Source organism: Babesia bovis, chromosome 3, assembly GCF_000165395.2.
Source record: "Babesia bovis T2Bo chromosome 3, whole genome shotgun sequence".
NCBI classification, from domain to species: Eukaryota; Apicomplexa; class Aconoidasida; order Piroplasmida; family Babesiidae; genus Babesia; species Babesia bovis.
The window spans coordinates 2,007,835-2,033,082 of NC_010575.1; the positions used below are offsets into that span (position 1 = coordinate 2,007,835).

A 25,248-nucleotide genomic window follows, 5' to 3' on the forward strand; every position below is an offset into this window, starting at 1 on the left:
GTGTATATGTAAATCTTCTAGAGCAGGGTATACCACACAAATTAACACAATCCACATTCATTTTATATATAACAAAAATATACTTTGCCATTTATGTTCCAAAGTGACATTATGGCTTCTATCGACTTACCCGTTACGGTGTCTGCAACTGCAGACACATCTTTAACGCCTAACTGCAAGAATTCGCCTGATCGTACCATAGAGACTTTCAATATACATACTTTATCTATAAGCACAGTATATCAATCTGATGGTGAAGCATCTCCTGATTCTTGTGGTTATTCCGCATCGGATGACATTGGTGGAAAGTCATCATCATCTGCATCCTTTGGGACCACTTTTTTACCTACACCTAATGCAACAACGATTCAGGGCCCATCTGTTGAAAACTGCTTTACTCGTGTAGAGCGTGGTCATAAGTCAAATGAAAATCTAAATAAGATTATATCTGAGTTTTGTGATATTGGTTTCGAATATGCCAATCGTTTACAAAATCTCGCCAATCGCATAGACACCGGTTTTACAGGTGAATCTTCAGGTGCAACAACAGTTCTTAACGCTTTTAGGTCATATCTAATAAAGATAGGTGAGAATCATCGTGAGTTTGTAGACGCTGTACAACATGAATGTGTTATTCCTCAAGATGGTGCTAACGTTTGCGTTAAACTTCGGAACGATTACAAGCAGGTTATGTCGCGTTATGAATCTTCAGAGGCTGAGCGTTCCTCTTTAGTTGCATCTGTTGAGGATATGTATCTTCAGACCAAAACTGCTGTAGCCATGTGTTCGCAGGCATTTCATGAGCCTCCATCGGTTAAAACAGGTCTTCATGCTGGTTTAATATCGGTATTTGTCAAGTTTATGCAGAAGAATAGTGAATTAAATTGCATTACTTCACATGATTCACGTGTTATCTTTGATATTGAGAATAAGAAGGTTGCTGCGGATTTGCGCGAGCTTGATACAACTCGTTTATGCGGTATGCGTGATAGTCTTTCTAAGTTTTTGGTGTATGAAACAGCTCGTGTTCGTAACTTACAGTATGATATGAACCAGTTTATTACTGTTTTGGATACTTTGAAGCCAGATTTGGAATGGTCTGAATTTGAGTCTAGGGGTTACCGTGAGCTGGAAGCCTCATCTTCGTCTATTGGTACTAATGCCAGTTATTATGCAAATTATTTACAAAACACAATTCCTGAGGTATGTTTATTTAATATATGTATATGGGCTTTAGGTCTTTAGAAACTATGCCGTATCACGTTTAGCGTTGTCTGCCCCAAAGCAGCGTGTAATTCAGCGCATAAGCCGTTCTTTAACGAAGTATATCGATTCTGTATGGAATGACACCCCGGACAGCGTTTCTATGTGTGATTTTGTTGGTGAGATGCAATCATCTTTGGTGCGTCAAGTATTCTGCAACCTCGTAACAACTGAATCTTTACGTGAGAACAAGTTGCGATCTGTGTAAGTTTATCTTTTCTCCTGAACAATATATTCTACAGCTCTGCATTGAAGTTATTAGCACGTTTATTTGGTGCATTACTGTCATTTTCTCAACGTCAAAGTGATGCTTGGAGTGGCTTTGCGGTATTGAAGGTTTCTGACTTCATTTACGCTATGGATGAATCGGATTCAAGTCAACCTCAGCGTAGATCTCTACGGCTGTTCCTCTATTCTCATGAATATTGGAGCCGAATTACATTTTGGGAGGAGTGCCTTTTGATTGCTATAGCTCAAGATATGACTGCTTTATTTGATGGTGTCAGTCCTGATAATGTTTTACGTCCAGTGACCAGGGAACTGCTTGGTTTTAAGCAGTGGATGCTGAATTTTGGCATAAATTACGTGGAAGCCACTGCTTTGATCGAGCGTGTGTGCTCACGTCTATCACTTCCTAGTGACTACACACAGGCATTGCTGGAGAGTGGCCACGTTAGCCACGATTAGAGTTTTTGATATTCATTTCCTTCGTCACGCAATGCTATGGTTCGTGTGTACGTACGGTTGCATTGTTCGACGAATACTGACTGATGGCTCTTGAACGTTACGTTGCACCAGAATGGGTGTTCCGTCTACAAGTGAGCTACAAATTTGTCCATATATATCTTTAATATATATAAATGTCAGAGGATCTTCCATCTATTTTGGAAGGTGTTGACCTTCTATCTGTATTAGGTGTAGAGGTTGTCGAGGGTGTTTCCATATCAGATGTAAAACGAGATCTTCGCCGTTTATTTCTTAAGCGTGCTAAGGAGTGTCACCCGGATAAGCAGAAATCTACCGATGGCGGTTCAGATTCCAGTTTAGCATTTGCTCGTTTAAAGGCTGCATTTGACTATATACAGAATGACGGTGTATTCAACAGTCTTTACAATCGAGCTTTACATAAGAAACGTGCTGAAAAGGCACGTAAAGAGCGTGCTACAGGTATCGCTGCGAAGCAATCGGCACATTTAGAGGCTTTGCTTCGTCGGGAGCAGGCTGCTGCTAACGCTTCACGTCGTGACTCCGGTGTTAGTACCCCAAGGGACTACTCTAGTACTAGATCTGGATTCAATGAAGAATATGAAGCATTTTCTAGACCATCGGATGATTTTACGTCACGTCAGGGTACTCTATTTGTCGCTGCTCGTAATATGAGAATTGCCAACGAATCTGAGGTGAATTGCCTCTTATTGAGTGACCATTTTCCTCGTATGTTTTCAATGTTCGGTTTAGTTAAGGTTGAACCCATTGATATCGAGGACCTTGGTCCTGATGCTATAAACGTCAAGATTGGTATTTTGACGTTTGATACTCACGAGCATGCATTGAAGGCCCTGTTACATTATCGCAACCATCGTGAATCTTTTCGTTGTGACCTATATGCATTAGCTCTGGGTCCTCAATCATTTGCGGATAAGCCAAGCACTAGCACTGATAACTCAGAGAGTTTGGATGAGCTGGAGTCAACTGTGTTCCGTCGTTTACGTCAAGCTGTAGGTATAATATTAAATGGTTCATATTGTTTTAGGCTGAGAAAAAGCGGAAAACCGGAGTTTAATCGCTTGAGTATGGATCTGGGTGGTATCTATAAGCTTCCGTTAATCCAAGGCGATTGTAGCTTCCAGACATTGGTTCAGTGCCATCGTAAATTTCTAAAATGCCATGATTACTGTTTCATAGCGTGCATTAGGACTTATCTACAAGTAAAGAACGTACTTTCTGCTACTGTTTGATTGCCATCATACTTGATCCCTTCTAGTTCCTCTTCATACAGCCATCTATTTGCCCAGAGGTCTAGTAACCTTAACGGTTTCACTGGTGCCGTATTTACTTTCATGCTAGTATCCACTATAATATCATCGATTCTGATAATGGTTACCCAATGTCGTACTCTGTTTATCATGAAGTTACATATTTTCCCGATTACCTCAAGAATCGTGATATTCTCCTCGACTTCCGATATCTGAAGCTCAACTGCTCTCCGCAGAGCGTCTGTTGTGATTTTGGACCTATTTAATAGAACTGACCTGTTGTTCGATAGTTGCTTCCACTTTTGCGTAAGGTACTCTGAGTATAATGATTTAAATATAAATATTCATACGTTGGTTTCCCGATGATAGTCCAGTCCTTTGATCCTACTAAGAGCACTGTCCCGAAGGTTACTTTATCACCTGAAAATGCTAAAAACTTGCACAGTACCTTACCTGCAGCTTTTCTTTTAAGCTTTTCAATTTGTACCAAGTCTCCCTTGGTTACCTATATTATATATAATATATAGCTTAACTATACCTTATGTTGATGCATTACTGATGACTTGAATACGCAAAACATATCGGTTGCACCTTCTTTTATTTGTTGTACAACTTCATCTGGAGGCATCACGTCGAAATTATGTGATTTATCTAGTTCGATTTCACCAAGTGAGTAGTTTTGAGTGTCTCCAGTTTGGTTTATCCATTGTGTATTGTATTTATAACCTCTCACATTTCGCGTTTGAGGCAACTGTTTGTGCATCACGAACATACAAGTCGGTGGATTGGCTGGATTTATATATCGTGGTTGTCTCCATTTTCTTGCCAATCTTATTCGATTTTTACGTGACTTAGTAGTTCTCTTCCAACGCAGTTTAAGGTCACGGTATGTCTCAAACCTATCCATATCTTTGTCCACATCTTTCATTGGATGCAACGGTATTTTAGGTGGATTTACAGCTCTTCTTTTATGTTTTCCACGTATGAATTCCTGTAGATATAGTAATAATCTAGTAGATACTTACGAATTTATGCCCTAGTTGTCTTCTTTGTTTGTGTATTAGTATTTCTCTTTTTGCGTAGTATTGATGTAGTTTGTTAGTAGAAGAGTTATCAAAAGCACGATGTTGATATTCCTTTTGTGTCCCATTTTGGAATCCGAGCAGAGTCTTTGTGAAAACCGATATACAGCGATAGCTTTCTGTGTGACCTCCTCTTGGCGCAGGTATGGTTGGTGCCATTAATCTTACAAACGGCAATAACTGGCGCATATTGAAATGAATATATGAGTTCAGAGAGTATCATATGTAGCCACAACTACGTTGATGTGCCATGTTATTGCGGCGGCAGAGGCCAATACGTTATAGTGACTGCAGGAATCCCGGGGACGGTGTTCTAGAATTGGTCTTGATATGTTCCTTCCATTTTGTTTTTACACCGTATATCAAGCTGGAGTTTCTATTACGGTATTATGTGTAAAAAGTATTCTATTTCTTGGATATGAAGTTAAATTGCTTTGAGTTGCCACACACTAGGTAACTATTCCATTAATAGATTTACTTATTTTATATTTTATACCATACAGAACTATGGTATTTACTTAGACTACATATTTACATACAATAATGTGCTAATCACTCCCTGTTTTCTCGTTTCTACTAGTAAAAATGAAGTTAGATCCATCGCATTTCGCTCATATGAGCAATACGGAGTTTCGTGTGTTAACTGCTATTGAGCTGGGTATGCGTAACCATGAATTCATTCCGGTGAAGTTGATCACAGCTACTGCCAACTTGCGTTCTTGTGGTATGAGCAACGTACTAGCATCTTTGACTAAATCTAAGCTTATAGTCCACAGTGGTGAATCGTATGATGGCTACAAGCTAACCTTTTTGGGTTTAGATTACTTGGCATTACGTTCTCTTCACAAAAGAGGTGTAATTGGTGCCGTCGGACGGCGTATAGGTGTTGGTAAGGAGGCAGATGTTCATTTATGCACTGACACTGAAGGGAACCTTTTGGTTCTTAAAATACATCGTCTAGGTAGGTTATGTAGGCATATGCTTAATTAGTATAGGGCGCGTATCATTTCGTGCTGTGAAGCACAAGCGTGATTACATGGGAAAGCGCAAGCACGCCAGTTGGATGTATTTATCTCAGTTGGCTGCTAAAAAGGAGTTTTCCTATTTATCTGCACTATGGGATGAGGAGTTCCCTGTCCCTCAGCCACTCGATATTAATCGTCACGTTATCGCAATGAAGTTTGTAGACGGCATACCTCTTTCACAGGTACGTTTGTTAGTGGATTTTAAAAGATATACAGGTTCGTGCAATGACGAACCCACGCCACGTGTTGAATAAGTTAATGCGTTTGATTGTGAGGTTAGCACGTGTTGGTATTATCCATGGTGATTTTAATGGATTTAACTTGATGATATCAGAGGACGGTGAGCACGTGACAGTGATAGATTTTCCTCAAGTTGTATCGGTAACCCATCCCGATGCTGCATTTTACTTTGATCGTGATGTGGAATGCATTCGTGACATGTTCCGAAAGAAATTTAAACTGGATGTTTTTGAATATCCTGTATTTTCCGACGTAATTCCAAATCCGGATGACATTGGGGATCGTGACCGTTTGAAGCTAAAGGTGGTGATCGACAAGGTTGATGACAACATTCTAAGTGAGATTTTGCAGCACCTTCGTCACGAAGAGGGCGCAAAGCAAGGTGACACTTCTGTGGAAGACATTTCTACTGAGATGTCCACTCTGAGTATTGCCAAGGATGATAATGATGGCGACACGTCGTCTGTGGACTACAGTAGCGAGTCGCATGTTGATTCATCCAGTGATGGTGTTGATGAATCGGACTCTGCTACTGGGAGCGACACCGGCAGTGACTATGAGAGCGGCTCAGACGAAGGCGATGAGCGTGAGGAGAAGTGCAAACCTATACAGATATGGACTCCTCATGTCAAGAAGATTGGGGCCAATGCTTATGGTCGTCGTCTAAACAGTCGTGCACGTAATAAGGCAAAGGCGGAGACCAAGAAGGGACACCGCGCGCGCAAGCAGCTTACTGAGGTTAAGTTGGCTGTAAAGAGTGCAAACTGTTGGTGACTTAGCATTAATCATGTTTCTTACTGTGTCCATGGCACAGGTAAGCTCGATGGGTCTGGTGAGCATACATATTTCGAAAATGCATAAGCCGGTTTTGGGCGGTTGGCCACATTTTCAGCACTTTCGGTATTAGTAATTACATTGGGCTCCGAGTGGTATGAACTGGCGTAGCTATATCTGTTGACCTGTTGCGATTCCCTGGCGAATGGCATAGATCTTGTCAATTCCTCATGCTTAAGCCAGGGAGTTAGTGGAGCTTGTGTTCGCAATACATTGCCACAGTATGATTCCAAGTCCTGCATTTCACTTGCAGTTTCACTGCATTCTACATTGTTTGAGGTTTCAAATGTTGTTGACATGGTGTAATTCGACCCCTGGCGATCTGAGTTAGTCTCATCATCTAAGTCGTATCTTTCGGATCTGTCAAACTTATCAAACAAATCCATGACATCCGAGCTACTCCTCTTATGTACAACATCCCTCTTTCTGTGGGTGACATTGAGTCCGACTGGTGGTATATTACTTTTGATAATTGGGAAATGTCCAATGGGCGTACTATTTAGTCCAATTTCCTTTCCGTGAAATTGTGGAAATGGTGCCGATTTAGATTTACTTTTACTCCTTACAGGGCGATTCCATTTATTTCCTTTGCGATTATCTGACAATTCAATATCTTGTAGAGTACGTTTATCCTCATCAGTGAAGAAAGGTATCATTTGACGATTACACTCTTTTAGTGTATCTTGTTTTGAGTTATTTGTACCGGTACCACCGGTATCCGATTGGTTAAATCTTGAAGCGTTGCGATCATGTCCCATTTGCGTGAGTATTGTTGTCGTTCCTTACCATGTATCACAGCTTTCGTTTTCTTTGTGGAGATTTATATAAATCTCTCTTTGATCCCATGATGTAATTAAATTTGACGAAATCGAAAATGCCTTCGCAACTCATTGGTATGAAGTAGTTGTGCAATTCAACAGTTGACAGCTTGAAACGCTTTACTGTAGACAAGAAAAATGTATAAAGCAACCTATGTTATACGAACGATATACAACTACCTTTGAATTTTAGTTACAAAATTGTCTAATTAAAAAATTTTCGTATTTCTATGATATAGTAAGTGCTAGCACATCTATTTGGTATATTTAGATCTAGAGCGTACTGTATGTGTAGATGGGCTTACACACTGTTCAGCAGTGTATATATCACCCAAATATTATGTTTTAGGTTGTTAAAATTGTCGATGGTTCTATAATAATAAATAATTGTGTCGTTGTCTGTCAATATATATGGATAGTCATGCTGTCCATACTACATGTAATTGCATTTGCATGGGGGGTGGGACTCATCAATGAACGTCGTGAAAAAAAGGAATCATCATCGTTGACTATATTGTTGTACTTTGTTATGAATGCCACAATGATTTCTTATAGTCCTGGCTTCTTACTTGTACCATTCCATCCATGAATATGCCACTCGAGCAACAGAGTTAATTAAGTCTATTTCGATCTATCTTCGTTAGATATTAATCCATAAATTTATGCTAGTTGATGTAAAAGTTCTCTCAAAGGTGTTGTTAATAAACAATTTGATTAGATATGTGTTATAGTGCCGCGTTTGGCAATATTTGCTTACACTGCAGCACACACATCTGGAATTTCTACCTGCAAATGCATTCTTACCACACATAATAGACATTTTATTCATTTTCTTACGAATCATTTAATAAACTAGCTATAAGTGACATCAATTATGATTCTTGCCTCAGTTGGTTAAAGAAATATATGCGATTTAAAATTCTACACATTCCTGCGTATTCGTGGGTACTACATCAGGTATGTGTGTTATTCTATAAGACATAATGATTTTTGTTTGTGATTCCATCATTTTCTAGGTTCACGCTCGACCTGCTGTGTCGAAACTACGCTTTTCTGGCTCCTTTAACCATTTTTTGTGGAAATCTGACCCTATTCGTGATATATCCGTATTAGCAATGAAGATAGGTACTCACAATGGTTGTTTCCACTGTGATGAGGCCTTGGCTGTGTCATTGTTGAAGTTACTTCCAGAGTTTAAGGATGCAGAGGTAGTTCGTACTAGGGACGAATCCACTTTATCTCAATGTGATGCTGTTGTCGATGTTGGTGGCAAATTTGATCCTGCTAAACTAAGGTAGTTCACAACTCTATCAGATATATGCTTTTAGATTCGACCATCATCAAAATGAATTTGATGAATACTTTGACGAAAACCACACTGTAACTCGTTTAAGTTCTGCAGGATTGGTGCACAAGTATTTCGGTAAGCGAATAATTCGTGAGGTATATGGTATCACTGATGAAACTGACATAGAAGAGGTATACCAGCGTGTCTACAGCAGCCTAATTGAGTCATTGGACGCTATTGACAATGGAGTTGCTGTTGCTGACGGCCCTATTAAATATGAAATTAGTACACATCTATCGGCTCGCGTTGCACGTTTGAATCCTTCTTGGGTAGATGTCGACGTTGACGTCGATTCTCGATTTCGTGATGCCATGTCATTGACACTATCGGAGTTTGACTATTATGTTCGTAATACTATTGATGTCCACTTGGCTGCTAAATCTAAATTCGAGGAGGTCTACCGTAATCGTTTCAATGTTCACGAATCAGGCCTTGTGATAGAGACTCCTCGAGGCATGCCGTTTGTTCATTTGCTCCACAGCCTGGAAGAGAAGGAGCTTACTCCCGTGGAGAAGCGTGTTGCTTTTTATATAACATATGATGATGCTACTAAGCAGTTCCGTTGTAGCTGTATTAGGGAGGCTGATCAGCAATTCACATCTCGTCGTCCATTTCCCAAGCGATTATGTGGTCTTCGTGATGAAGATTTGGTTGAGGCATCTGGCATTGATGGTCTAACCTTTATCCACCGTGCAGGTTTTACTTGTGGCGGATTAACTAAGCAATCTATTCTTGAGCTCATCAATTTGACACTAAAGGAAGGATGATTTGGTTGAGTCACGTCAACATAATCTTCAATAGACACCTAATTTATAAATACTTGTACATCGCTTTATGTCATAATATATACGACCTAATTGTTACGTTTTATAAGGCTGCGTTATATTCAGTACTAAACTGTATGTAGCAGTGGGTACATCTGGTAGTAGAATTGTATACCATCAGAGATTGGGTCCATCATGGACATCTGTATGAGGAGCACGCCATCTTCCTTGACAGCAATCTTCATTTGTTGAGCGAGCTTAATTCCATTTGCGACGCTCATCCAGCATCGCATGGAGTATGTATGTAAATGTTGCGTCAGCACATTGTACTCGTCGAACACATTTTCATCATAGCTGAAATCCCATTCAACGGCAATTGACGATTGCCCCGAGGCCTACGTTAGATATTATGTATAACACATTACGTACCAATCCCAAAACACATTTGTTGTTCTCTTCATTTAAGGGTAGTAACTCCATCACTAGCTTATTGCTGCCAGAATCTGATGCGATATCGTGTAGACATGGATATAACAATCGTGGCTGTATTTGTTGTTATTCTTTATAACATTAGACCCACCGATATGGAAAAATAATCCACATCAACGAAACTAAAGTGCGATCCGTCGAAGGGGAGTGCCAGCTAATACATATATAGTGGGATGTAATACCACCTACCGGTCCCATGTTTAGGGTATTCAATCGGCACACCAGTGGCTGCCCTGCATCTGTTGCGTACTTATACTCACTGGAGCTTGTGCACTTTCCACTCAGTACAACCTGTTTATCATCACTGTCACACATCAGTACTAGTTCAGACTGCGACATATGTTTATTGCCATGAGAACTTACAGTTTGTGCATACATGTTCAAGCACACCATCAGCGATTGCAATGGTATGACTATATCTACTTTATCGCGATATTCAGATCCATCCACTCCGGTGATTTTATACCTTAGCAGTTTTTTTCTAGGAACTCTGACGCAAGTATACATTGACTGTCCTTTCATCATGGACTGGATCATCATTCCTGTAAACAATATCTATATCAAAACCTGATATACCATTTCTATCGAATACCATGTGTATATAGTAAAGGTTTTTAACTTGATTGTTAATATAATCGGCTACATTGATCTTCGCTATCTTATGCTGTCCTCCTGTGTAAATTGAAATGGTCCAATGCTTACATACCTCCTAGTGATGGATTAAGTGGTAGTAGAATACGCTTCAATAAAGCTGCCTGAGGGAACTCACACTCAATTCTGTATTCACTTTTATGTTTATTTTCATTTTTAAAGAGAATAGTAGACTCCCATTCTTCATGAATCGTTAAGTTCTCATTTGCATTCGTTTCATCTTGTAAGATGTTTCTACTTTTGGCGATGTAGAGTTGCGACATTTCATAGGTCACAAGTGGTACTGTCTACAAGGTACACATAAGCCATACTAATTACTTTATCTATCTCGAGAATGTGAAATGTTCGATTATATCAACAATGGCAAATATATTTTTTGTTTGTGTGTATTGTGTAATCTAATTTTTGATATTGGAACGAGGTGTGTCGCTGTATCGGTGGGTGTAAGGGTTCCTTTACGTAGCCTGGATAGTACGGGATTCCTGGTATCAAGAAGATTATTAAGGCATCCTAAAGCCCATTGGCTTCATAGCTTGCCAATATCTACTGAGGAAGATGTTCGTTGTAGCTATACAACGCAACTTGAGAGTTGTCTTGAACAACTCAAAAGCGATTGCCCCGCCAATGGTAGCAATTACTACATCCTTGCAATAGAGACAAGTTGTGACGATTGCTGCGCTGCTGTTGTATCGAGGTAATTTTTAATAATATGCCACAAGTTGCTCAGCAACGGTGATGTTGTATCTGAAGAACGTGCCAGTAACCCTGATTCATTGATCAAGTTTGGAGGTATTAAACCAGATGAATCATATCGATTCCACTTGGATAACATAGATCGCATTATGAATGAAGTTGTGTCAAAAGCTAGTAAGTGGTGATATATCTGATTAGAAATCGCAGAGCTTAAATTTGAGGACATTGGGTACATTGTCGCCACTCGAGGACCTGGAATGCGTATATGCCTCAATGCGGGTTACGATGCTGCAGAACGCATTTCTAAAACGTATAGTATCCCATTGATTGGGGAGAACCATTTAGCTGGGCATTGCCTATCACCATTTATCAAAGGCCACCAATTACGTATGACGCATGATCGCGGCTCTGTTGCATCAGAGGTAAGCTATTTGTTATGACCCAATATTCCTAGGAATTGAAATATCCCTACCTATCACTTTTATTATCTGGAGGACACTCCCAGATATACGTTGTTGAGAGTCCGTATCAATACCACATGCTTGTTGATACTATGGACCATTACGCCGGCAATGTATTATACAAATGTGCTAAGGAGCTTGGTTTGCCTATAGACACCGGTGGTGGACCTTCCATTGAGGAAGCAGCTCGGAAAAGACAAGGGCGTCCAATGTTCAGGATGACTGAGCCTTGCAAGGGCATGTCGTTTACTAGTTTCTGGTAGGTCCTATATCCTACAATGAACGCAATAACAGCTTTTCCGGTATACAAACGCAGTTGCGCAGTATGGTATCCAAGATACGCCAAGACCTTGGTGAGGACGCTCTTTCTGAGGATCCTAAACTAGTAAACCATTTAGCCTATACATGTCAAGAGGGTGGGTCACTGTTTATCATACATATATTCTACAGTCACTTTCAACCAGGTAATACGCCAGTTGGATAAAGCTCTTGATATCTGCGAGACATTATTTGGGATATCGCAGATAGTTGTGGTTGGCGGTAGGTCTGGCTTTATAGAGAACAAGTTTTTCTAGGCGTATCGTGTAACCAGAGGTTACGCAAAAAGATTGCTGACCTGCTGCATCGTCGTTTTAAAGAAACCCATAAGCGTAAGCGGAAGTTGATAGATCGCTTATATGGCTACGTCAAAAAGACGGGTCCTATACGGCACTTTGAGCGGAAGGATGCCAACGAGAACATGCTAATACGGAACTTGGTGGATAGAATGCGTGGTGTGGACACATTGACTGATTTTCTGAAACTGCTTTGGGGTCAGGAATTATACCCCGATTTATTACAGCGTCGTGAAGGTATCCACCTTAGTGTCCAGCAAAAGAATGCCTTTTACAGTGCATTGCTGCAGGCGTACCTATCGCTTCTTAGTGAATCCCAGACAGTGAATTTACACGACCGTTTGCAGAACGGCATCCGTGTAGGCCAAGGTTTGCCTTTACCAACTTCAGCTATTTTGACTGAATTATCGCAATTTGAGCAAGTTGGTAAATCCAGGTTAATATCACGCCACCTTTGCTCAAGGGGTGACACACCTGCTGAGTGGCATTTGTTCACAACATCACCGATGTATTGCACTGATAATGCAGTAATGATAGGATACAGCTTGTTGGAGAAGCATCGGTGAGTTGTACTGCTATACCGTATATATTCATAGGCATGGGATAAATGGTCTTAAACACGGATCATTTGACGAAAAGGTGACCGACAAGTGGAATCTCTCATTCCGTCGCCACTGGGAGTTGCTGGCTGATATAGCTCACCTACATGCATTAACAGAGGATTAAGCGTGCTGTTATATAGTAGCCAAAGTAAGTAGTTAATATTTGCGTGATTTTTCTTTGGCCTTGTTTTCCAATTCATTAAGTTGCCGTGCGATATCACCTTCGTCGTCGTCGTCAGATGATATATATCCACAACGTCTATCTTCATCGTTGGGCACGAATCTAATTTCACCTATATCCATGTACTTTGGCATTTTAACGCCATATCGTTTACGCGCTTCATCTTCTGCTTTCCTTGTAACAACGAATTTGTGCATCTTTTGTAATTCGCCCAGTTGCAGTGCAAAGTAGTCGCATGGATGCCGCTTCCACCTTAGAGGTATTTCCGGATACAGCTCGGGTGATGTTAATTCGTCTATAATCTCAGCTTTTTTGCGCTTCTCGTAATTGTGCAGAAAGTATTTAGATATCCATATTTTGCTATGGAAGGTACGTTCTATGCTTTTATTCTTTACTGGCTTGTGCACTTCCTCGAACCAGTAGTCGAAGCTGACCATGGAGGGCAGTGGTACCATGAGCGTTCCCTTAAATGTGTTGATATCATCTTTTAATGCATCTGATACTTCACCTAGTTGACTATTTTCACTCGGTACTGGATCCTTGTTGGTAACTGCCGGGAATACATCTAGGAACCTAACGTGCTGCTCAATTTCAAACAAGTCCTTCGATCTTTTATCGACATGTGGCGACGACAGTAAACACCATCTTTTACGTCTTTTTGGCATGGGCTTCGCATTACCGACTTGGAGGTTAGTATGTTCCCTGATTCCTCTGATTAATCTCTCCACTGCCAGATTAACTAGAAACGAATGGTTGGACTCAAGTCTAATACGAATAAAACAATTATCTGGCCATCGGTTGAAAGATAAATTTATCTTTTTTGATTCAACATATGGCAGTGCCAAAACCTCGGCATCGGTATATGGCTTAGTAGTATGATATTGCCGTTCTTCTTTGTCTGATGTGTCTAGCTCATTTTTCGTGTCATTTGCATTACTATGGCCCCAATTGAATAAACGTTTCAACTTGCTCTTAGCCGCGTCTATTATCTTCTTGGTTCCGCTAAGGAACCTCGGTTTACCAAATCGGTTGCTTTGGTCACTGGCATCACTAGTGGAGTCAGATGGCATAAAGGCTGATTCTGTAGTGTCTGGAATCTCTTGTACATATGGGTCTGTATAACCTGGTGAGACTCCAGTGTCTGGCATCATACCGCAGTCAACCGAATCAGAACTGAGTTTATCGTCAGTTTGTGCTCCATTTTCCTGAGAAACTGAAGCATTAGATCCATACAATCTGTGCTTCGTTGTCGTAGTGTCTGGGACCAAATATGATTGATTATGCGATAGGTGTCCAGAGTTGTCTAAAAAGTGCGATATTACAAAAAGCGGCTCAGGAATGTCTACACATCGTGGTTGAATGTAGCGGTAGCCGCCTTCTACCGACAATTGTAATTTAGGGCATCGCGTGCCATACCATGGGCCAAGTAAACGTGCCTTCGAGTTACTCCTGGGCATCCCATTAGCCAATGCCGCGGCGAAACATAGCGATAACACCTCAACCATATCCGGTAACAATCTACATCGTTAGAAGTGTTTTTTTTGTAAAACATATTAAATGTGTAAGCATGGTGTTTCATGGAATGTTCCCTGGTTGTGTAAAGACAACTCAAGTTTCAACGCTAAAGTAGTCACCAGAAGCTTTCTGCTCCTTGTCCTTGACGGAGTCGTACTTGTTGATACGTGGTCTGAAGTTAGCTTGGTCGCGGCGGAATGTGACATCCAGTGACTTCAGGAACCTGTTAAAACCGACAACTAATGGCTCGGGCGCAAGAGCAGTAGCGTGGACACTGGACATCTGTGAATTATACCAACAACTGACTTACCCCGGTTTGCCTTCAAAGACTATAACCCTGTCTGCAAGGTACGTGGCCATGATGAAGTCGTGCTCTACGATAAATGCAGTCTTCTTCTGATGTAGTATAAACCTGGATCACGTTAATCACTAAGATTGGTAACCATACCTCTTGATAACTCGACTTGCCATGATACGCTGCTCTGAGTCAAGGTATGCCGAGGGTTCGTCAATGAGATATATATCCGCGGGCTTTCCCAATACTAGAATCAACGCTACCCTCTGCAATTCACCACCAGATAAATTCTTCAGCTGTTGGTCGTACAGATCCTCTATTTGAAGCGGTTTAATAACATCGGTTTGGAACATCGGGCTGCCAAAAGCCTCCTTGATCTTCATCATCAACAGTTGCCGCAGTGTACCATCGAACTTAGCGGTGATGATCTGTGGCTTGTAGCTAATTGACAGCTTTGGCATTGCCTCGCCAGCTTCAGCATTATCTGCCGCTAGTATACCCGCAAGCATCTTAATAAAGGTGGTCTTACCAGTGCCGTTTTCACCTAACATGACAAGGATCTCGGAGTCGCAGAAGTCACCAGCAGACACCGTCAGTGAAAATGTGCCCAACGTCTTCTTCATTTCGGGGTATTTGTAATTATGTAGACGTTCGATTTCTTCCATGTCTACGTCAGTCGACATCCTAAAGCACAATGATTCCTCACGGAACCTAAGGTTTTCAGTTGGTACGAACCCATCCAGGAATATATTGATGCCTTCCCTTACACTGAACGGAGATGTCACAACACCGTATACCGATGGTCTTCCCCAAAGACAACATATATAATCCGACATGTAGTCGAGTACCGACAGATCGTGCTCCACAACGATGACGTACTTGTCATGCTCAACAGTCTCTCTGATGACACGCGCTGCGATTATACGCTGCCTAATGTCTAAATAACTACTAGGCTCGTCGAACATAGTAACGTCACTGTCACATAAAACGGCAACACAAATGGCGAATCTTTGTAGTTCACCACCAGATAACTCCGATACCTGTCTATTTAGTAAATGTGCCAACTCCAAGGTGATTATGAGATCTTCAGCACGGCCTTTCTTGTCCTTTGCCTCTAAAATCTCACCAACGCGACCTGATACCTGGAAAAGATGTAACGTAACACTGGGCACATACCTGTCTAGGTATATTGTCAACATATTGCGGTTTGACTGCAGTTTTCATGCTATTCTCCAGAATCCTTGTAAAATAGCTCTGTAGTTCAGAACCACGGAAATATTGTATAATCTCTGGCCAGTCAGGCTCATTGTCAAATCTGCCAAGGTTAGGTTTTAATTTGCCGGAAAGTATCTTTAGCGCTGTCGACTTTCCAATACCATTGGTTCCTACTAGACCTAATATCTGGCCTGGTCTTGGCACTGGTAATCTATGTAGCTTGAATGTATTGGGACCAAAGCGATGGGTGGTATCCTTGCCGAGGTCTCGTGGCAAGTTAATAATAGTAATAGCCTCAAAGGGGCATTTCTTCACGCAGATACCACAACCGATACATAGCGTCTCCGAAATGAATGCGATTTTACTGGTGGGATCCGCTATAATACACTGTTTGCCTAGGTGGTTGTTAAAATTAGTCAAAATAGTACGAATAATGACATATAGACTTTCTAGATTAACACACCTGCTTTAGCAACTGGGCAATTTCGTTTACATTCTTGTCTGCATTTTTTAGGCTTGCACTTATCTGTTGACACTATAGCCACGCGAAGCTTACTTTCGGACATGGAGGCTCCTGAACCTCCGTGTCCCTTTCCCTGGCCTTTCATTTTATCTACCTAATGGATAGATATAAATGAGGCATTGGATAGATACTATTTAGTCGTGGATATAATATAAAAGTCTTCCAATACAGGGCGCATCAACAATGATGTGCCACACATCTACTTGAAAAATCTTTGAATCACTGTTTCGTAATGTTTTAAATACTATTTATCGCAATCTAAAATGATATAGGCCGACTATCATAGATTTGGTTATACATTAGCACTGCTAATGTCTTGATAATGGTAGTTCTTAGTTTGAATATTGAGATTATACGTGGAAAAAACGTTAATAGCGTTTACAAGTCGAAGGTAGTATAACCATTAGCGGGATATTTCCATTTTCGTTATCTAATTCTTGCTTTGTGCCTTGCTGTAATATAGTAGGCATAATACTGCAAAGTAGCCTTTTTTATGTCACGTAGTACGCAATAGCTATCTTCTATGCAGTCCACATCATAATGGACGATCTTACTCTGGGAGAGCTTAAGGCACTAAAGGAGAGCGCATCTGCCACTTCAGAGGTAGGCTTACTTAATACTGCTAATAATTCTTTAGCACCGCGATGACACAAATGAGGATGTGAATACCGAACGCGCGCCTTTAATTAAATCGCAAAAAACATCGCAAACGTCAGCACCCGTCAAAAAGCGCAGTAGCAAGGCGCCGGTTACACTTTCAAACGACGTTGCTTATAACCCATACCAAAAGCTTAAATTTGATACCAAGGGGGGTAAAAATAGAATGAAAGCACGTGACCCACGTTTTAGTGACTTTTCTGGCACGTTAAATGACGACTTGTTCAGGAAATCATATGCATTCCTGGGCGATATGCTGCAGGATGAAGTCAAGGAAATAAAATCGGCACTTCGCGTTAGTCAGCGTGCTGGTGTCAACAGTATAAAAACTGCCAATGCATTGAGAAACATCGCACATATGAACATATCTAGCCTCTCTGACGCCAAACGTGCCCTTGATCGCTATACAACACAGCAGAAGCAGCTGAAGAGTGACCAGGCTTTACGTGATTTAAAGAAAGACTTAATTACTGAAGAGAAGCAGAAGATTGCAACAACATCGAAAACACCCTTTTATTATTCAACCAAGAAGGTTAAGAAGATGCTACGTGACAAGGAGCGTGATGCCATAGAGGCTGCTTTACAATCATCTGCTATTAATGCTGACGGCGCCGGTAAGATACACAAAAAGGTATCCAAAGAATCCCGGCGTAAGTTGACACGACAGAGACGTAGCGGTCAACTTGATGCCTTAAATAAGACTAGAGACTCGTAATAATATAGCTTGGTGTAATGTGTAGTCCCCCATTGTTAGTCGACATAACAGTCACTATTCACACGATGGAAGGCAGTGGCGCTTTGGCACGAATCCTAAAATGGAGGCGTGTGTTTCAGACTACTAAGTGGCCTCAACTAGGCAACGAGGTTGCTGAGGGACCCGGTAGTAAATACACCAACTTCTCACTTCAGCACATCATGGACAAGTATAATTTCCTACCAACTATGCTTACGCAGCGCGAATTTTTATTAAAGTTAGGCCACAAGAACCCGGAAATTGTACAGGATGCATATCTCAAGAACGATACTTACAACTATTACATCCGTGAGGATCGACTTGAGCCTACTTCTGAGTGTCCTGAAGCGCTGCGCGCAACTGAGGAAGCCACTCAGGGATCAGGTCATCATTAGATCGCAGACAATGTAAATGTGTTATAATAATTTTTTGTACGTCGGTGTCTATTTATGTTGACATGGTTAAATGCACTATCATTAAGCATTGTTTTGTAAAGTGACATTAGTACCGCTAAGTGTGATATGCGTAGTAATAATCACTCTTTGTTTCTTTCAATCTCCGGTTTAATTGTCTCGATGATATCTTCGGTCTGCCGCTTTAATGCTTCCATCCTCTTGTTATAGAACGCTTCGTCATCGGGGTCTATCCATTCAGTTGGCTCTTCTTTCAGCTTTTCACGCATATATTCTTCGCGCTCCTTAGCGCCTCTGAGTCTCCTCCATTCAAAGTACGGTACGTGTAGTACTTTATATCCCATGCGCGTTAGAAGCCGATGTTTCAATTTAGTGTATGCGGTGTATTTAGTACTGTTGGCATAAAAGTGCGACGGCCCATCGACTTCAATGGCGATTGGTCTGTCATCACCCGTTGGTACATTGCCATCATCATCTGCCAATGGCCCACTAAGTTTTTTCGTGAGCTCCCTAATCAGTTCTTCCTTCTGCTGTTGCTGCTCCGGACTAAGATTTTCAGCATCGGCGTCAAAGAAGAATTTACCATCAGTTGTGCTAGTCTGATTGTCTACGTGTGTAGTTGAATCATCGCTATTATATTCCTTTTTCATCCATCTGTCTTCTGCTGTTTTGGCACTCTTGCTTGATTGTTGTCCCTCGTTAGACGTTACAAAACATCTGTTATGACGATGATATATAGTATATACTGCGTTGGTTTCCCTATTTGTGATCACATTGCACCGGGCAATGTTGAGACTGCGATAAAGACATTGTCTCAATGTAGAGCTGAAAAAACAGCTCATGTTATTTGTAATTGTATAAATGTATATTGAAATGTGGAATCCAGATAATTGATAATGAATTCTGTGTCATTGAAGCATTATGATGGGGAAGTGAATGACACTGGCAACACATTGAAGCTGGTAACTCATATCATTCACTACACATTATGTTTACTTCTTCACAAGAAATGATAATTGTTAACTTTAAGGACATTGTTTATCATATGATGTATCATTGTCACAACGGCTGCACATTCAATTGTGTTGATAATATCCAGCAATACTCTAAAGTATTTAGCAATGTAAATGCAACAGTGGTTGATTTCTTGTTGTTTTAATGGCACTTTTAGTGCCTGTTGGTTTGTTGCTACCATGCTTAGATTATTCCCGTAGCAGCGTGTCTGTTTCCTGGGAAATTCCATCATAATTTTCAATCCTTAGGCCGTTTGTTCATTTTGTTGCTCTATATTCACTGCTGTACACACTAGTTCACATGCTATCACTATATAGCCAAAATAGAAAACTACATACCAATGGGCCAATAGTAGACAGGCTAACATAACTTATATATCCATAGTTTTACAATCTCTTATCATGGGCCTACACGACGAGCTCAATGATTTGAGCTTAACCTCGCAAAGAGACATTGGTTGGAAACGGCCATATTCCAGTTGGTCTTCCTTGTCCACAGAGTTATCTAGAAGCCATGGTGACAATATAACAGATTCGTTGTCCGGTACACATTCTCTAAAGAGTTTGTTGACGTTAGACATTCTTAATTCTAACCAGGTTACTTATCGCAAATCAAACTGGACATGGAGGGTAAAGATGTAGAACCTGAGCTGAACCCGGAAATAACTACATCTAATAGTCTACCCGAAGCTTACGTTCATAGAACAACTTCTAAATACGTCGGTATATAACGAATTCGTTATATGTATACAGGATAGAGTTAAGAAGCTGGAAAGCAGTTTGTCGGGTATTCAATCCAATGTAGAATCAAAGCGGAGTAACATATTGGAGGTTGGTACAGAATTCATCTCTAGTAACATATAGGACATTTACGCAAAGATCAACCAACTTGAAACCAAGATAACTGAAAGCGAGTCAAAGGAATTACATTCATTTAATGAGACAACGAAAAAAGTAGGGCGCATATTCTGGTTAACATATATCAGATCGATATTATACAGCGTAGCATTAAAGCTGCCCAAGCCAAACAAACGGCAGAGGTTAAAGACGCTATTTCCAAGATGGAGGGTGTCTACCACAGGTATATAGTGCCAATAAGGGCTCTCATGTTACCCAGGTTTACTGAACAACTCCGATTAGAAAAGGAGCAGTGGAAAAAGCAGGAGAAGGATGCGGTAAACAACGTGATGCAGAACATCCATAGCATAAGGTAATATATGTGGTTTATATCACCTGTAGACAAATGATAGGTTATAATTATTTTCATAGCATATCATTAGTCCAATACCCTACAGAGAGGAGCTTGAGGAAATGAAGAGGTCAAAGTCACAAATGGCTACATATTTACGGAAATACATGGACGTAGAATTACCACAATTGAAAACCCGCATTGCAGCAGCCAGTGACGACATCAGCCGGATGGAAAAGACGTAGGTCAAAACAGGACATATCAACATTAACAGGATAACTGAGAATACTAGTCAAGATCTCGTTATGCTTGCCTCATTTATAAAGCAAGAGAATAGTCAACTGTAGGTCGTTTTCCTAACGTAGCTATTAACGCAGGAATGAACTTAAGAGAACTGTTCTAACGGAGATCGCTCATAGCTCTGATGTTGCCAAGCAGCAAATCGCCAAGGTGGGTTTTTGCAATCTAAATTGTGGTTTAAGCATGATGTTACATAAAGCATATTGTTACGGTTGCTGTATTATTCACGGACTCTATGACTGATCGTTACCTGGGCATAGAGGTTCCAATGAACTAATATATGCCTTCTTTAAGATTCTTAACAAATTTCAGGAATCTGACGAACGGAAGAATATGCAACAGCGCATTGTCAACTTAATGGAGGAGACATTGAAACGCCTGGGTTCACCAATTTGAAAGGCGTACCAAATCCCAACTGACATATTACACATTTGTATTGGATAATAGATACTACATATATAGGTATATAATATCTATAGATAAACACTATAGCTGCTGTTTATTGTTACCCACTTGGTGGGCACACTACAATATGATATAGTCGGCGTCTTAACATTAACGCACTTGCTTTGTTTATCTAATCGCAGCAATGGATTCTGTTGATGTCAATGGTGATACTGGTATGTCATCCAGTGATCATGGTGGTTCTAGTGAGGTGGACGACCTTGGTTCTTCTGTGACGTTGAACTTTACCGGTATGTTGAGGCCATTTTTCTTAACACCTTGTTATAGTACTGGACTATATCAATGAAATTAGATTCAAGCATGGTATGCGCATTGAGGAATACAGTCGTTATCACGGTTATTGCTCCAAGCGCTTATGTAACTTGAGGCGTCAGTTACGCATGGGTCCCATCCGGTCGAACAAGTACGTTCGACTGGAATTTCCGGAGACTGTCTCAGATGTGAGGTGAGTGATTAATCTGAGTTAGCTATATCAACCAGGTACCTGGAGATCCTAGCGCTTTGTGCCGAACGTTCATGGGCATATGGTATGGTTTTGAAATCACAATGTGAAGCTTCTCATACTCCGGTAAGTTTTTAGTATTGCTATGTTCCATCTTTATCAGAGACCCAATCTACGTCACCGTTCGTTGAAGCGATTTGATAAGGCTCTAACCATGTCTACACTTCTGGAAGCAGCTTGCCAATCTTTTGCTGAGGCGAATAGTGTGAACAATGCTCGTGTTTACCGTAGTTTTATGGAAGGCGTGGTTCATTTTGAGCGCAAACGCTACACTGAAGCGTTTGCATCTCTATCTCTATATGCTAATGTAATGGACCAGCGCCACCGTAATAAACAAGATCGTATTACTGCAGAGGGATACAGTTCGCAGTTAAACCAAGTCAATGCCATGATAAAGATGTGTTCATTTCACATTCGTTCTGCGGGAGTTAAATTTGGCGGCAAGCCTGTACTACATCAAGAGGATGACGATGCCGAATTATTATCTGTGGTTTCAGATCCTGATGGCAACTTAAATTTATACTGCCGCGGAGCGCTTATGGAAATCCAATCACCATTTCTATTTGAGCAGATCCATGATGTGATTAGTGCCTTTGACAAGCTGGTTATTACAGACACGGTCTTATCCAATCTTAATGCAAGTACCAATTTGGATAACGATATCCACTCTGAGTTGGTTGTCAAGTTTCCTTCCGATGCGTTGTTAGCATCGTATGAGGAAATCTCTACATTAGTATCTGAATGTGTAGATACAGTACATTCAGAGATGATGTCATCAATGGAGTCCCAAGATCTTTTGCGTAGAATTGAGGGCGTATTACACATTATAAAAACGCTGCTGGAGATGGAGAAATGTATATTAATGGGTATTATAGCCTTGCATGCTGTATATAGGCAGAACAAATCATCTTCTGGATGTCGCTACCTTCCTGACTGTGGAGAGCCCCTCAGGTTTGCTCATATATTAAAGCAGCACCTAGGTACACTTATGAATGAATCAAACCTACAGAGCACATTCCATATTGCCCTTGAGGCTACCAGATCCGTGAATGGTATGTTGATGGGTATATACAAGCTTTACACGGGTGAATACGCTGATGGCATGTCATTGCTGAAATGGTCAATGACTAGGTTAGAACGCGGTATTAAGCAGGTTGATCACAGTAATACGCGCTTAGTAAACCGTTGTATGCTCTTATTCCAAATATTCCATCGCACAGGTTTGCTGTGCATCAGGAAATATTACAAGCGTTGCGTTGCTATATACATGCGTCACAAGTTAGGAGAAAACCCTGATATCGTCGACACAATGGGAGTTGATAAGGTGTTTGATCTCACGAAGCGCATGTTGCCATGCAAGCCGATACTGTTCGACTTAGCTCACATCCACAACAACCCTCCTACCATTGGTTCGAAATCTGGAATTATTGGCGGTGTGAAAAACATCATTCGATCCTTCTGGAAGTGAATTCATCGCTAATGTTTTTTGCTATGTAATGATATTGGTATAATAACTAGTTATGTACAACACCGCATTACTGTATAGTATTTAGTCAGTGCAATGTATTAAGAAGGCTTTTTAGTATGACTGATAAGTAACACGGTCTCCTGGATCTATATTCATACAGTACTCGTCCCATTTTTTACAATATCGTAATATAACACTCTACCGAGTAACGCCCTCTCTAAAACATTATAAAATGGGTTATAAATCAAGTTGAGAGATCTAGGATAGTTTCTACTATATCTCCCTTATTCTTAATCAAAGCAACCTTCGCCTGTTCTCTAGTACATCCAACCTGGGATACAACCAGGTCAATATCACTGGAGTTAACACCATCACTGTCGCTAAGACCACACACGTGCTCAACATCGTCATCCACCTTCATATTATCATCGGGGGAGTCAGAAGGACGCTCGCCAGAGTCACTGATTCCACCTTTAGCGGCATCCGCTGCCTGTAGAGCAGCAGAGAGTTGAGATAGTCTCTGAGCAGCCTCCAAAGCAGAATTCTGTCCCATGTCTTCAACCTTAGCTTCACCGAAGATGATGTAGGTATCGGAGTTAGGGAGCTTGTACACATCAGGCTTGTTAACAACAAAGAAAACCTGCTTGGACTTCTTGATGCATACTTTTGTTATACCTTCCACGGGTTTAAGGCCAAGTTTACCTAGCAACTTGCGAGATTTCCTCTCGTTTTTGTTCTGTCTTCCTTTCGACGAACTTCCATCGGCCCCCTTGGATTCCTCGATGTCTGAGTCACCTTCACTGGAGACTTCGTCTTCGCTATCGTCTACCTGGTCGGCCAACAAAGAGTCAACACGGTCCTTTGCCATTGTTATATTAGCAGATTTCAATTAGGAACTAATGTAGCAATTACGTCTATAGTAATTGATTCCCACATCAAATGGGGTACCAGTGCCATACAAATACCCCGTCTACAATACTGGACACATTTATGTTTAATTATTTATACGTCTTATTCCGTATTTATCATATATCAGTACATTGATTGGACGCTAATCCATTATGATGTGTTGACCACTGTCTAACCCTATTCAAAGCTGCATCCCGTCGTTACACATATAACCTATTGATTAAAATATTGATTACAATATTGATTCATTAATACACAATTATTGCGCATCCGCGATTACAGTTAGTCAGCTCAATTTTGGATGGTCAATCCATCATGTGTTGTTGCGATTTAGCTTGAGACTTAGCGTTACATCTGTATACACCAGATATTAGCAGTTTACGATCACATGGTAACATTTCTATCTCTTCCTCAGCCATTTCTTCAGCGTTCCTCTTCTGAATCGCTATGAGTTTTTTACTCAGTTCTTGCTCCCTTCTTTGTAGTTCTTCAGTTGATTGTTTCCATATTCTATTTAAGAATTGTTCTTTACGCTTTTCACGTATAATATTCCTTCTTGCGATATATGCCTCTTCATCTTCGAGTGTACTGGAAGGGTCTGTCGAAAATTGTATACCGTTATATGGTGACTTCTGTACCGGTTTACCACGGGTTAACTGCAAAAATGATAGCAATAGGCTTCTTGTTTCATGTAATATAGCAAGCTGTTGGTTAATAGCCGACGCTCTTATCTCTAATTCATTCATAGACTCGGGTTTAACATAGTTGGCTGTTAATTGCGTCAATCTGCAGAACAGTTGCCTTCTTTGTATTCTCTGTTTTATATTATCACGTTTGATAGACGTTCTTGTTTCATGAACTATTTTGCGAACTCTTTCTGCCACGAAGGGGTAGAGCGCCGACACTCCCTGAGGCTCAAATTGATACCTTCGCCCATGATACCTCTTTGGTTTTTGTAAAGATTCCAGTGCCATTTTATATGCAACGAATAAAATTAATTTTAGTCTTTA

The 25,248-nt window shown here is 40.8% G+C and overlaps 17 protein-coding genes across 17 annotated transcripts; 9 read left to right on the plus strand and 8 right to left on the minus strand.

Annotated features, from left to right (window-relative positions):
- Nucleotides 1–86: 86 nt before the first annotated feature.
- On the plus strand, nt 87–1,960 carry BBOV_III009360 (uncharacterized protein). The gene is made up of 3 exons (XM_001612010.2): nt 87–1,203; nt 1,238–1,467; nt 1,506–1,960. Exons 1-3 carry the CDS (start codon nt 94–96, stop codon nt 1,948–1,950), a joined length of 1,785 nt encoding a protein of 594 aa, XP_001612060.2. The 5' UTR covers nt 87–93; the 3' UTR covers nt 1,951–1,960.
- Nucleotides 1,961–1,994: 34 nt separating this feature from the next.
- Nucleotides 1,995–3,071, plus strand: BBOV_III009370 (uncharacterized protein). Its single transcript, XM_001612011.2, has 2 exons — nt 1,995–2,981; nt 3,017–3,071. Exons 1-2 carry the CDS (start codon nt 2,124–2,126, stop codon nt 3,044–3,046), a joined length of 888 nt encoding a protein of 295 aa, XP_001612061.1. The 5' UTR covers nt 1,995–2,123; the 3' UTR covers nt 3,047–3,071.
- Nucleotides 3,017–4,740, minus strand: BBOV_III009380 (Ribosomal prokaryotic L21 family protein). Its single transcript, XM_051767810.1, has 8 exons — nt 4,265–4,740; nt 3,778–4,230; nt 3,693–3,744; nt 3,590–3,659; nt 3,516–3,555; nt 3,416–3,480; nt 3,205–3,380; nt 3,017–3,140 (listed from the first exon to the last, which is right to left on the minus strand). The coding sequence occupies exons 1-8, from the start codon at nt 4,508–4,510 to the stop codon at nt 3,043–3,045; spliced, it is 1,200 nt and encodes a 399-aa protein (XP_051623527.1). The 5' UTR covers nt 4,511–4,740; the 3' UTR covers nt 3,017–3,042.
- Nucleotides 4,741–4,846: 106 nt separating this feature from the next.
- BBOV_III009390 (RIO kinase family protein) lies at nt 4,847–6,380 on the plus strand. Its single transcript, XM_001612013.2, has 3 exons — nt 4,847–5,282; nt 5,317–5,528; nt 5,563–6,380. Exons 1-3 carry the CDS (start codon nt 4,907–4,909, stop codon nt 6,358–6,360), a joined length of 1,386 nt encoding a protein of 461 aa, XP_001612063.1. The 5' UTR covers nt 4,847–4,906; the 3' UTR covers nt 6,361–6,380.
- Nucleotides 6,361–7,633, minus strand: BBOV_III009400 (uncharacterized protein). The gene has a single exon (XM_001612014.2). It carries the CDS (start codon nt 7,176–7,178, stop codon nt 6,381–6,383), a length of 798 nt encoding a protein of 265 aa, XP_001612064.1. The 5' UTR covers nt 7,179–7,633; the 3' UTR covers nt 6,361–6,380.
- Nucleotides 7,634–8,081: 448 nt separating this feature from the next.
- Nucleotides 8,082–9,434, plus strand: BBOV_III009410 (uncharacterized protein). The gene is made up of 3 exons (XM_001612015.2): nt 8,082–8,195; nt 8,255–8,532; nt 8,567–9,434. The coding sequence occupies exons 1-3, from the start codon at nt 8,145–8,147 to the stop codon at nt 9,351–9,353; spliced, it is 1,116 nt and encodes a 371-aa protein (XP_001612065.2). The 5' UTR covers nt 8,082–8,144; the 3' UTR covers nt 9,354–9,434.
- BBOV_III009420 (uncharacterized protein) lies at nt 9,419–10,903 on the minus strand. The gene is made up of 7 exons (XM_051767565.1): nt 10,546–10,903; nt 10,416–10,511; nt 10,203–10,381; nt 10,029–10,169; nt 9,931–9,993; nt 9,780–9,893; nt 9,419–9,745 (listed from the first exon to the last, which is right to left on the minus strand). Exons 1-7 carry the CDS (start codon nt 10,751–10,753, stop codon nt 9,479–9,481), a joined length of 1,068 nt encoding a protein of 355 aa, XP_051623528.1. The 5' UTR covers nt 10,754–10,903; the 3' UTR covers nt 9,419–9,478.
- On the plus strand, nt 10,807–12,999 carry BBOV_III009430 (uncharacterized protein). The gene is made up of 8 exons (XM_001612017.2): nt 10,807–11,184; nt 11,218–11,357; nt 11,391–11,605; nt 11,638–11,903; nt 11,939–12,060; nt 12,095–12,184; nt 12,220–12,820; nt 12,855–12,999. The coding sequence occupies exons 1-8, from the start codon at nt 10,832–10,834 to the stop codon at nt 12,982–12,984; spliced, it is 1,917 nt and encodes a 638-aa protein (XP_001612067.2). The 5' UTR covers nt 10,807–10,831; the 3' UTR covers nt 12,985–12,999.
- On the minus strand, nt 12,992–14,606 carry BBOV_III009440 (Ribosomal protein S10p/S20e family protein). The gene has a single exon (XM_001612018.2). It carries the CDS (start codon nt 14,544–14,546, stop codon nt 13,017–13,019), a length of 1,530 nt encoding a protein of 509 aa, XP_001612068.1. The 5' UTR covers nt 14,547–14,606; the 3' UTR covers nt 12,992–13,016.
- Nucleotides 14,605–16,700, minus strand: BBOV_III009450 (ABC transporter family protein). The gene is made up of 5 exons (XM_001612019.2): nt 16,530–16,700; nt 16,028–16,461; nt 15,005–15,993; nt 14,867–14,968; nt 14,605–14,830 (listed from the first exon to the last, which is right to left on the minus strand). Exons 1-5 carry the CDS (start codon nt 16,672–16,674, stop codon nt 14,650–14,652), a joined length of 1,851 nt encoding a protein of 616 aa, XP_001612069.1. The 5' UTR covers nt 16,675–16,700; the 3' UTR covers nt 14,605–14,649.
- A 124-nt stretch (nt 16,701–16,824) lies between these two features.
- On the plus strand, nt 16,825–17,971 carry BBOV_III009460 (ribosomal RNA-processing family protein). Its single transcript, XM_001612020.2, has 2 exons — nt 16,825–17,192; nt 17,227–17,971. Exons 1-2 carry the CDS (start codon nt 17,130–17,132, stop codon nt 17,959–17,961), a joined length of 798 nt encoding a protein of 265 aa, XP_001612070.1. The 5' UTR covers nt 16,825–17,129; the 3' UTR covers nt 17,962–17,971.
- Nucleotides 17,972–18,001: 30 nt separating this feature from the next.
- BBOV_III009470 (uncharacterized protein) lies at nt 18,002–18,405 on the plus strand. Its single transcript, XM_001612021.2, has one exon. The coding sequence runs from the start codon at nt 18,027–18,029 to the stop codon at nt 18,372–18,374; it is 348 nt and encodes a 115-aa protein (XP_001612071.1). The 5' UTR covers nt 18,002–18,026; the 3' UTR covers nt 18,375–18,405.
- Nucleotides 18,406–18,434: 29 nt separating this feature from the next.
- On the minus strand, nt 18,435–19,284 carry BBOV_III009480 (RAP domain family protein). The gene has a single exon (XM_001612022.2). The coding sequence runs from the start codon at nt 19,232–19,234 to the stop codon at nt 18,515–18,517; it is 720 nt and encodes a 239-aa protein (XP_001612072.1). The 5' UTR covers nt 19,235–19,284; the 3' UTR covers nt 18,435–18,514.
- Nucleotides 19,285–19,789: 505 nt separating this feature from the next.
- BBOV_III009490 (uncharacterized protein) lies at nt 19,790–21,296 on the plus strand. Its single transcript, XM_051767195.1, has 10 exons — nt 19,790–19,967; nt 20,003–20,124; nt 20,159–20,236; nt 20,270–20,359; nt 20,392–20,486; nt 20,523–20,615; nt 20,701–20,835; nt 20,869–20,937; nt 20,972–21,044; nt 21,207–21,296. Exons 1-10 carry the CDS (start codon nt 19,808–19,810, stop codon nt 21,288–21,290), a joined length of 999 nt encoding a protein of 332 aa, XP_051623529.1. The 5' UTR covers nt 19,790–19,807; the 3' UTR covers nt 21,291–21,296.
- Nucleotides 21,297–21,448: 152 nt separating this feature from the next.
- Nucleotides 21,449–23,356, plus strand: BBOV_III009500 (signal recognition particle subunit SRP68). The gene is made up of 4 exons (XM_001612024.2): nt 21,449–21,589; nt 21,627–21,804; nt 21,840–21,927; nt 21,965–23,356. Exons 1-4 carry the CDS (start codon nt 21,484–21,486, stop codon nt 23,327–23,329), a joined length of 1,737 nt encoding a protein of 578 aa, XP_001612074.1. The 5' UTR covers nt 21,449–21,483; the 3' UTR covers nt 23,330–23,356.
- A 187-nt stretch (nt 23,357–23,543) lies between these two features.
- On the minus strand, nt 23,544–24,228 carry BBOV_III009510 (nascent polypeptide-associated complex (NAC) family protein). Its single transcript, XM_001612025.2, has one exon. It carries the CDS (start codon nt 24,195–24,197, stop codon nt 23,574–23,576), a length of 624 nt encoding a protein of 207 aa, XP_001612075.1. The 5' UTR covers nt 24,198–24,228; the 3' UTR covers nt 23,544–23,573.
- A 236-nt stretch (nt 24,229–24,464) lies between these two features.
- On the minus strand, nt 24,465–25,237 carry BBOV_III009520 (uncharacterized protein). Its single transcript, XM_001612026.2, has one exon. The coding sequence runs from the start codon at nt 25,210–25,212 to the stop codon at nt 24,544–24,546; it is 669 nt and encodes a 222-aa protein (XP_001612076.1). The 5' UTR covers nt 25,213–25,237; the 3' UTR covers nt 24,465–24,543.
- Nucleotides 25,238–25,248: the final 11 nt, after the last annotated feature.

Coding starts and splice junctions, on each gene's coding strand:
- BBOV_III009360 (XM_001612010.2), top strand. CDS start 94: ATGTTCCAAAGTGACATTATGGCTTCTATCGACTTACCCGTTACGGTG. Junction 1,204..1,237: donor TACAAAACACAATTCCTGAG/GTATGTTTATTT, acceptor TATGGGCTTTAG/GTCTTTAGAAACTATGCCGT. Junction 1,468..1,505: donor GAGAACAAGTTGCGATCTGT/GTAAGTTTATCT, acceptor TATATTCTACAG/CTCTGCATTGAAGTTATTAG.
- BBOV_III009370 (XM_001612011.2), top strand. CDS start 2,124: ATGTCAGAGGATCTTCCATCTATTTTGGAAGGTGTTGACCTTCTATCT. Junction 2,982..3,016: donor TCCGTCGTTTACGTCAAGCT/GTAGGTATAATA, acceptor ATATTGTTTTAG/GCTGAGAAAAAGCGGAAAAC.
- BBOV_III009380 (XM_051767810.1), bottom strand. CDS start 4,510: ATGCGCCAGTTATTGCCGTTTGTAAGATTAATGGCACCAACCATACCT. Junction 4,231..4,264: donor GACAACTAGGGCATAAATTC/GTAAGTATCTAC, acceptor CTATATCTACAG/GAATTCATACGTGGAAAACA. Junction 3,141..3,204: donor CAATCAAACAGTAGCAGAAA/GTACGTTCTTTA, acceptor ATGGCATTTTAG/AAATTTACGATGGCACTGAA.
- BBOV_III009390 (XM_001612013.2), top strand. CDS start 4,907: ATGAAGTTAGATCCATCGCATTTCGCTCATATGAGCAATACGGAGTTT. Junction 5,283..5,316: donor TCTTAAAATACATCGTCTAG/GTAGGTTATGTA, acceptor TAATTAGTATAG/GGCGCGTATCATTTCGTGCT. Junction 5,529..5,562: donor ACGGCATACCTCTTTCACAG/GTACGTTTGTTA, acceptor AAAGATATACAG/GTTCGTGCAATGACGAACCC.
- BBOV_III009400 (XM_001612014.2), bottom strand. CDS start 7,178: ATGGGACATGATCGCAACGCTTCAAGATTTAACCAATCGGATACCGGT.
- BBOV_III009410 (XM_001612015.2), top strand. CDS start 8,145: ATGCGATTTAAAATTCTACACATTCCTGCGTATTCGTGGGTACTACAT. Junction 8,196..8,254: donor ATTCGTGGGTACTACATCAG/GTATGTGTGTTA, acceptor ATCATTTTCTAG/GTTCACGCTCGACCTGCTGT. Junction 8,533..8,566: donor TTTGATCCTGCTAAACTAAG/GTAGTTCACAAC, acceptor ATATGCTTTTAG/ATTCGACCATCATCAAAATG.
- BBOV_III009420 (XM_051767565.1), bottom strand. CDS start 10,753: ATGTCGCAACTCTACATCGCCAAAAGTAGAAACATCTTACAAGATGAA. Junction 10,170..10,202: donor TGAACATGTATGCACAAACT/GTAAGTTCTCAT, acceptor CATATGTCGCAG/TCTGAACTAGTACTGATGTG. Junction 9,894..9,930: donor TGGATTATTTTTCCATATCG/GTGGGTCTAATG, acceptor CAACAAATACAG/CCACGATTGTTATATCCATG.
- BBOV_III009430 (XM_001612017.2), top strand. CDS start 10,832: ATGTTCGATTATATCAACAATGGCAAATATATTTTTTGTTTGTGTGTA. Junction 11,904..11,938: donor ATGTCGTTTACTAGTTTCTG/GTAGGTCCTATA, acceptor ACGCAATAACAG/CTTTTCCGGTATACAAACGC. Junction 12,061..12,094: donor AGCCTATACATGTCAAGAGG/GTGGGTCACTGT, acceptor TATATTCTACAG/TCACTTTCAACCAGGTAATA.
- BBOV_III009440 (XM_001612018.2), bottom strand. CDS start 14,546: ATGGTTGAGGTGTTATCGCTATGTTTCGCCGCGGCATTGGCTAATGGG.
- BBOV_III009450 (XM_001612019.2), bottom strand. CDS start 16,674: ATGAAAGGCCAGGGAAAGGGACACGGAGGTTCAGGAGCCTCCATGTCC. Junction 15,994..16,027: donor TTGACAATATACCTAGACAG/GTATGTGCCCAG, acceptor CATCTTTTCCAG/GTATCAGGTCGCGTTGGTGA. Junction 14,969..15,004: donor GCAAGTCGAGTTATCAAGAG/GTATGGTTACCA, acceptor AACGTGATCCAG/GTTTATACTACATCAGAAGA.
- BBOV_III009460 (XM_001612020.2), top strand. CDS start 17,130: ATGGACGATCTTACTCTGGGAGAGCTTAAGGCACTAAAGGAGAGCGCA. Junction 17,193..17,226: donor GCGCATCTGCCACTTCAGAG/GTAGGCTTACTT, acceptor ATAATTCTTTAG/CACCGCGATGACACAAATGA.
- BBOV_III009470 (XM_001612021.2), top strand. CDS start 18,027: ATGGAAGGCAGTGGCGCTTTGGCACGAATCCTAAAATGGAGGCGTGTG.
- BBOV_III009480 (XM_001612022.2), bottom strand. CDS start 19,234: ATGAGCTGTTTTTTCAGCTCTACATTGAGACAATGTCTTTATCGCAGT.
- BBOV_III009490 (XM_051767195.1), top strand. CDS start 19,808: ATGGGCCTACACGACGAGCTCAATGATTTGAGCTTAACCTCGCAAAGA. Junction 20,125..20,158: donor ATAGAACAACTTCTAAATAC/GTCGGTATATAA, acceptor ATATGTATACAG/GATAGAGTTAAGAAGCTGGA. Junction 20,360..20,391: donor TTAATGAGACAACGAAAAAA/GTAGGGCGCATA, acceptor AACATATATCAG/ATCGATATTATACAGCGTAG.
- BBOV_III009500 (XM_001612024.2), top strand. CDS start 21,484: ATGGATTCTGTTGATGTCAATGGTGATACTGGTATGTCATCCAGTGAT. Junction 21,805..21,839: donor GAGACTGTCTCAGATGTGAG/GTGAGTGATTAA, acceptor TATATCAACCAG/GTACCTGGAGATCCTAGCGC. Junction 21,928..21,964: donor GTGAAGCTTCTCATACTCCG/GTAAGTTTTTAG, acceptor CATCTTTATCAG/AGACCCAATCTACGTCACCG.
- BBOV_III009510 (XM_001612025.2), bottom strand. CDS start 24,197: ATGGCAAAGGACCGTGTTGACTCTTTGTTGGCCGACCAGGTAGACGAT.
- BBOV_III009520 (XM_001612026.2), bottom strand. CDS start 25,212: ATGGCACTGGAATCTTTACAAAAACCAAAGAGGTATCATGGGCGAAGG.